The 7,990-nt window shown below is 36.8% G+C and overlaps 1 protein-coding gene across 1 annotated transcript; it reads left to right on the plus strand.

The window, feature by feature from the left end:
- The first annotated feature begins 51 nt into the window (after positions 1-51).
- Positions 52-6,984, plus strand: polr1f (RNA polymerase I subunit F). The gene is made up of 4 exons (XM_079591157.1): positions 52-440; positions 2,721-2,862; positions 2,979-3,187; positions 5,589-6,984. The coding sequence occupies exons 1-4, from the start codon at positions 142-144 to the stop codon at positions 5,989-5,991; spliced, it is 1,053 nt and encodes a 350-aa protein (XP_079447283.1). The 5' UTR covers positions 52-141; the 3' UTR covers positions 5,992-6,984.
- Positions 6,985-7,990: the final 1,006 nt, after the last annotated feature.

Raw genomic sequence — 7,990 nt, forward strand, 5'->3', positions numbered from 1 at the left:
AGTTTATTTATATAATAATTTATTTTTGTGTGTAGTTCTTCTCCTCTCCGCTGGGGGTCACACATCACTCTGAGCATTTCGCCGCTAAACAGTAAACACACACGAGCAAACGCACCACGTGCTCCTCCACATGTATTCAGCATGGCGAACTGGACTCAGGAGGACGGTGCTGCGAAACCCGTCACAAAGCCCTCGGATGTGTCAGCGATAGCGCAGATATCTAGCGGAGATGTCACGGCCAGACCCGGGGGACATTCTGCGGTGGTTCGGTGTCTCATTCCGTCGTTCGCGGGCGCGGTGAAGCTGCTGAACGCGCATTACTCGTGCCTGGTGCTCGACACGCACCGCAGACACATCGCGCTGCCGCCCGTGTACCTGCGAAAGAAGAGGCTCGGCATTCAGGAGGAACTCAACGCAGAACTGCTCAAATACTCCGGCAGGTAAAACTAAAGGCTTGAAAGAAAACGTCATATAAAATGGTGGCAATGCCGCGGTGTATTAATACATCATGGCAGAGTGACAGCACTATTTATACATTATCATTGTGCTTTAAGATTGTAGTGCTTTCACTGCAAATGTTGAGTCAGTAAAACCATATTATTGTCGAGATACCTTTAAAAACACTCTAGTACTCTTTTGTAAGTGTGTCAGTGCTGCTGATAGATGGAAGTCACTCATATTAATATGCTACTCCAAATCCATTGCCACTTTTGATTTCATAATAGCATGGTACTGTTTTGTTGTAAAGTTGTCAATTAAAGGTAGGGTAGGCAATTTCTGAGCGGCTAGCAATAGCAAGTTAGCTGTACATTTATTTTTTCTACTCACTGTAGTATTGGACTGTAAGATTTATTTTAGGGCTGTCAAAAGATTAATCGTGATTAATCACATCCAAAATAAAAGTTTGTGTTTACATAATATATGTGTGTATACCAGTGGCGACTGCTGGTCTTTCAAAGAGGGGAAGCTCATTTTCGGCCTACATCATAAAAATTATCCAAAACTTCCATCAAAATATGTGTATCGTGATTGTCAAAACATTAGGTAATTAAACAGAATTTTATTAAGTTTAGTAAAAACATGTTACAATGTTTACATGGTACAATGACTGTAGGCTACTGATTTTATTATTGCATTTCATTTCAATTCAATTTTATTCTTTTGATTTGATTCAATATCGATTCATTTGGATAAATATTAGGTAGCCTAACTTACATTCATTTTTTTTTTTTTCAAGAAAAAAAAAACTCATGTAATGCTGTAAACATACAGAGAGCCCTGCCAGTTGGTATTATTATTAAAGGTTAAATAACAACTCAAATTAAATATAATATAAATATGTCATACAGTGCACATATTTAGCAAAATACTCCTCTCTGTAGCTATTTTTTCTAGCCAACTAACGTGCAATGGTTATTAAATGGCTTTCTTGATCCTGAGGTAACGTATGTTAAACCTAAACGTTGTGACATTTTTCTCCAGCTGTTTTATTGACCTCTTTTCGCGTTGAAAAACACTGATTGCTCGATATTAAGTATGAGGCATATACATTTTGGTAAGTTGTAACTTACTGGATCTTTCAACATGCTGATTCGTGTTTATTTATTATTTACTAACGTTAGTTGTAAAGAGTGAGAGATGATCTGTCACGTCACATTTACAAGTGCTAAAGCGATATTTATTGTTTGAATTTCGTAATACAATTTACAGAATCGGAGAGCTGAGAATTTGCTTATCAAAAGTAACCTTCTCTTTGTTGTCTGTCAGTGTCCTCTTTGCTTCGCGATTTTTCCTTGCGTGAGAAAAGCGTTTTTCGGTTTACTTTTCACTGAGCTCGAATAGCTTCAGCTATGGACAGAAATTCTGTCAATCAAAAGGAGATGACAGACCCTCCAATCACCACGCAGACGCCCGGAGTCCGGGCCCGCCCACTCCTCCATTCCCCCCAGAGACGCTGAGCGTCCGTGGGCGGGACATAATCGCAGCATTTATCCAATGACCGTCTAGTTTCGGAGCACTGAAAAAAACTGTTCAAAGCAGCCCCATTGAAGTCAATGGACGCTCGGCTTCAACAGAAAAATGCACTGTGACGCTACGGGAATGAATGAGAAGGAAATAGTCAGCTGACCAGCTGCTGATTCTGAACGAACTCGTCTTCGAGATGAACGTGTTCTAAAGCATTTTTAGTTAATAAAATGTTAACAAAATAGTACATATATTTGACCATTAATTGTTGACATTATAGGGGAAGCCGAGCTTCCCTTGCAGTCTTAAAGAAATCGCCACTGGTGTATACTGTGTAGAATGATTATGTATAAATACACACACATTCATGTATATATTTAAGGAATAATTGCATTTATATACTGTATATACATTTATATAATTTATATTATATATAAATATAACCAATTTTTCTTAAATATATACAAGATTGTGTGTATTTTTATATATATATAAATAATTTATATTATGTAAACACAAACTTTTATTTTGGATGCGATTAATCTTTTGACAGCCCTAATTTATTTATTATTTTAATCAAATGTTTTATTTATTTTAATAATTTATTTACTTAGCTTAATCTTAGTAGCACTCCCTTGTCCCCGAACCTCAGTTTGAAATGCTGGTAAAAACTCTTGCACCCAGCCAAAATGTCTATATGAACAACATTTATTAATATAGGATCAGACTAAGGCATTTGTTCTCTGGTTTTGCAGTTTGGATGGGGTTCCTATGGCGTATGACAACATTAAAATCGTAGGACAGCATGGAGACATTTATGATGATCAAGGATTCATTCACTTCAACATCGAGGCGTCGTTCGTGATCTTCAAACCGCAGATCGGGTCGAAGCTCGTGGTATGTTTCACAAGATCTTCATGAGCTAGAGATCGAGTTCTGTGCATGTATGTGAATGCGTTCTTGTATTTGCTCTGGCTGAAGATGTTCAATGGTGTGTGTTTGATGTCCCTCAGGGTGTGATTAATAAAATGGGAGTGGGTCACGTGGGCTGTCTGGTCCACGGCTGCTTTAACGCGTCAGTGCTGAAGCCCAATCTGATGAGCGCAGAGCGGTGGAGGGACTCTGGCCTGAGTGTTGGACAGAGCCTGGAGTTCGAGGTCTTCAAGCTGGACGCTGAAGCTGCTGGTGTTCTTCTGATCAAAGGACGGCTGGACAAATCCAGGTACGATGATCAAGACTGTTAAAGGGGTGGTATAATGCCCTTTTCACAAGATGTAAAATAAGTATTTGATGCTGAGTGTGTGTGGGAAGTTTTAGCTCAAAATACCCCACAGATATTTTTATATAGCATGTTAAAATTGTCACTTTTTGAGGGTGAGCAAAAATGCACCGTTTTTGTGTCTGTCCCTTTAAATTCAAATGAGCTGCTGCTTCCCTGCACAGGGGGCGGAGCTTCAATAACTCCTTTTACCTCACACACTCACACACACTGAAAATTTCAACAACTTTTAGCCTTTTATGTTCAAATCGGAGTCAGACAATGATGTAGAGACTCAAGAAGAAGTGACAACATGTAGAAGCAACAAGACATAGTAGCTTATGTGTAGTTATCTTCTAGTCATTGATTAGCATATTCTGTCATGATAATCTCTAAATCACATTCCCGGGGGCGGGGTTTATGTAAATTCTAGGGTTGATGATGTCACTAAGCCGGGAGGAATGTTGTGTAGTTCCTACCAGCCGTTTGTTGTAGTCCTTAAAAAGCAATTTCTTTAAAAGCTAATTTCTCCCTTTGCTTTGAACTTTGAGCGTTGTAACTTTGCAGATGCTGTTTCTGCTCAAACAGCAACATAACACACCAACTAAAGTTAGAAAAGTGAAATCATAATCCTTTAAGGGTGGCTGCAATGACTTTACTGATAGGCTCTTATTTAGAAGGCCATGTTGCACTTTCTCCCATTCATATTAATATGCGTGCACCGTCTTTTTATATCTAAAGTCTTTGTTAGTTGTAAAGAAGAGTTGATTGATTCACATGCCACTTGAAGTGAGGCACTACAGTGATCTGTCACGCAACATTAAAGAGCGGAGAATTGGGGTCTACGATGTTGACAAATGATATCTCGATATTTTCTGGAATTTTATCGATGACTATAATTAGACAATATTTTGCTGAGTGTGTTGGCAGGTTTAGGACTGCTGTTGACTGCCAATGCTTTTGACTGTATTTAAACCACATTTGCATAAATTATGTTCTGATGTTTTAAACATAAAATGTTGAAAATTGATATTTAAACTGATTTTAAAAATGAAAAGATGCTTTAAATATGAAATGAAAACCACCAGAAGGTAGCAGCAAGTCACTGTTAAAGAGTGAGTCAGTGAGATTCAATCGATTAATTCGAACAGCTGATTCATTCAGGAACGAAGCCATTTACTGTATTAATGAGTGAGTCATTGAATCATTAATTCAAAAAGTTGATTCATTCAGCAATGTGTGGCTCAGAGACGCAAAAACAGTGCTGTGGCTTGTTACGAACTCTTGAGTCGGCGAAATGGTGCAAAAACGGGCAACATTGTGTCTAAAATCAGTTAATATTAACTTCTTGTTTATTGAACCATTGTATAAAATCAATATCACATTTGTTATCGTGCTGATATTTGAAGAAAAATGTCACTGTGTGATATTAACTATATTAAATTATATAAATACAAAAGATATACTGGGGTATTTTCCCCTTATCTTGAATATTTAGGGCATTATAAATGCATTTTAATAGACTAAATCACACAGTGAAAGCATGCACTATAAATGCACTTATGCTCTCTTGTTTTTGTAAAGTGAGGGGTAAACTCAATGTAAGATCGCATATCATTAAAACTACAATTATTGTATACGATATATATCGCACACCCCTAGAGCCAAAACAGCATTTATTGATTGATTTTCATAAGATTTACAGAATTTGAAAGCTGAGACTTTGTTTGATATCTGAAGTATCAAAGCACAAAGCTTATTGTGATTTATTGGATGGGAGACGCTACAAATAATGCTTAGTGAAAATTTGTTGACGCATCAACTGAAAACATCATAGAGTAAATGATCTCGGTTCATAAAAAAATGAGCTTAATGGGAGAGTTCACCCAAAAATGAAAATTCTGTCATTTACTGCAAACCTGTATGATTTTCTTTCTTCTGCTGAACACAAGAAGATATTTTGAAGAATGTTGCTAATCAAACAGTTGTTGGACTACATAGTATTATTTTTTTTCATACAATGGAAGTCAATGAGGTCCAACAACTGTTTGGCTACCCATATTCTTCAAAATATCGTCAACTTGAGGGTGAGTAAATGATGCCAGAATTAAAAATTTTGGCTTAACTATCCCTTTAATTAAAATTGAGAAATTGTCAACACCGCTGTTTAACCTTTGTAGTTTAGACGCTGACACAGTCAAAAGAAAACCGAAAAATTCAGTGCATCACTACATTAAATGTCAGTCAGATGATATTAACCGTTTCAAATGTCCATTTCTTCCTTGAAAATGTGACATTTTGACCAGACTTTATGCTAATAGATGCTTGTTTCATTTACTAACAACAATTTGTTGTTGACTTTTAGAGTGCAAGAGCTCACGGCCCAAACCGAACAACAGGACTCGACTGTAGAGTCCTCTACAGAACCAGAACCCACGGAAGATACGACCGTCAGTCCCAAACCCAAGAAGAAGAAGAAGAAAGACAAGCGTGAGAAGGAGCCTGTGAACGTCAGCAGCCTGCAGCAAACGTCACAAACCACTGTGGACACAATGGAGGTGGACTCCAATTCAAACGGACATCACAGAGAGAAAAAGAAGAAGAAAAAAGACAAACGACAGGAGTCGGATGAGGTCTCGCCCTCTGAGCTCCCGGCGAGCGACTCCAGCGGGTATTTGAGCGATAGAACCAGCAGAAAGAGAGCGGCGGAGAGAGAAGACGCCTCTGGATTAATGCCTGCTGCTAAAATGAAGAAGAAGAACAAGTGATTTCTGTCACAGGGCATTTAATGAACTCGAAAACTTTGTGAGATTTATAATTACAGAATATAATAAATGCTTTTTCCTCTGGAGTATTTGCATTTTTACATTTCCACCTGAAGAGGGCAGCATCACTCTTAGAGAAAGAAAGGATCAATTGGGTTCTGTAGAGAACTTTAGGGTTTTTGACTCCATTTTAAAGAACCCTCTAAATGCCAAAAAGGTTTTATAAGGAGAAATGTCTTGCATTATTGCGTAATACTTTCATGTTTAATGGGCTTATTACATTTTTTTGTGTGTGTGATTAAGTATGTGTACGAGCTGCTTAATTCATAAAATTAATATTACAAATTAATCTTAAAAATAAATCCATAAAATGATCCCATTATGGGAACTCTTATATAAAACCTTTTCTTCTAAGACTGATCTACAAGCTGATCCAAAACTCAGGAACTTTTTTTTGACCACATACAATTTGGTTACTTTCTGACTTTCTTCCCCAGGTCATCTGTGCAGGAGTTTTATTTATACAATGACATGCTAATTTTCTCACATGTTTTAAATTTCACACATGTTAATGACATGAATACACCTCTTCTACATGCCTTAAACCTTAGAATTCAAATGAATTTTGATATATTTTGAGGATCCTTATGTCAGAACTTTCTAAAATTGTATAGCATCTGTGATCATAATATAATTGAAAGCTTGAAAAGTGGTTTGGCTTCTATTATTCTTAAAAAATGTAGTTTAGATTTGTTGAAGTTCTGTGACATTTATAAATGATTTGGATTTGATATTAAGCCTTAAAGCAACTGGAAAATAGAGTGCCTTAAAATGCTCTAAATTAATTGCAATAAACAGTGAATAACCCCCTTTAATTTAATTAAAAAATATATGAAAAATGTATTTATCGTGTTTTTTCCTTCTTTCAATGTACAGTATTCTTATTGGAATCATTGTGGGTGTGTTTAAAACTGTTTAATAAAGTTGCTGGAAGACATTTTGTTGTCATGACAAATCATGAAACAAAACAAAAACAAAAAAATAATTAGTCAATACATCATCAATTCTTCTTCCAAAACGTGTTTATGTCTTACCCAGATTCACGGTCCATCTATTATAAATGTTTCTATTTTAGACCTGTGGGGACGGTTTTCGCGGGAAATTGCGTCAGTCAGTCACTGCTGTCTCGTCATATCCGTAATAGAAAAGTTGCTCCAGCTCATGACGTGTCTGTGGGAGCGGCAGAGGTTTTTCGTCACAACGAGCAAGAAAGGTTGATATGGGGCAGCTAAATCTCCAAACTTCGGGGAATCGCCCGTTTTAAACAAACACCGAACAGGAGAGTATGCTGGCAAAAAGAGAACGAGACAGAGCTCGTTATAAAACAAGGATCAATATTGACTTGGCTTTTTGGAGATGGTGAGAACCTAGAAATGTTATAAAAGCGATGCAAATATGGTGTTTTTATTGCTCAACAGGTGATTAAGGTATTTTATTGAACATAAAAATTCCCATATGTAGCTTTCTAATAGAGTTAAAGCATGATCTTTGCGAAGGCTCATATTCATCCGCACAGTCACGCAGAGCCGAAGCACAACCAAAACAATGTCCTTCCGCAAAATGAATGAGGTTTTGTTTTTTAAACACTAGAGGGCCATAGTGTACAATTAAAAATAGCACATACTTTAATATTTAACGAAATGCAAACACTAATTTAAGTTGTCAGATATCAAAACAAGTTCATATTTGTCAAAATATATAACTGTACAAAGTTTTGCTTTTGAAGCTGTATTAAAAATAACGATAGTGTAAACTGGATGTGTAAGATGTGTAAACTGGCTTATTCATGATGCAAAGAAAGTAGATGACTTTTTAACCTGATTACACCACTTGATATTTCCATGACTGAATGGAAACATTTCCTGAAAATGATGCAAATGTTGTTTTTTCCAAACCATAGCCATTTAAAAAAAAAGATTTTTTGATGATTTCTCGGACGTGC

The sequence above is a fragment of the Phoxinus phoxinus genome (assembly GCF_949152265.1).
Source record: "Phoxinus phoxinus genome assembly, chromosome: 19".
NCBI lineage: Eukaryota > Metazoa > Chordata > Actinopteri > Cypriniformes > Leuciscidae > Phoxinus > Phoxinus phoxinus.

Excerpts from the sequence above, each read along its gene's own strand:
- polr1f (XM_079591157.1), top strand. The coding sequence starts at position 142 with ATGGCGAACTGGACTCAGGAGGACGGTGCTGCGAAACCCGTCACAAAG. Across the intron at positions 441-2,720 it reads CTGCTCAAATACTCCGGCAG|TTTGGATGGGGTTCCTATGG; the intron begins GTAAAACTAAAG and ends CTGGTTTTGCAG. Across the intron at positions 2,863-2,978 it reads AGATCGGGTCGAAGCTCGTG|GGTGTGATTAATAAAATGGG; the intron begins GTATGTTTCACA and ends GATGTCCCTCAG.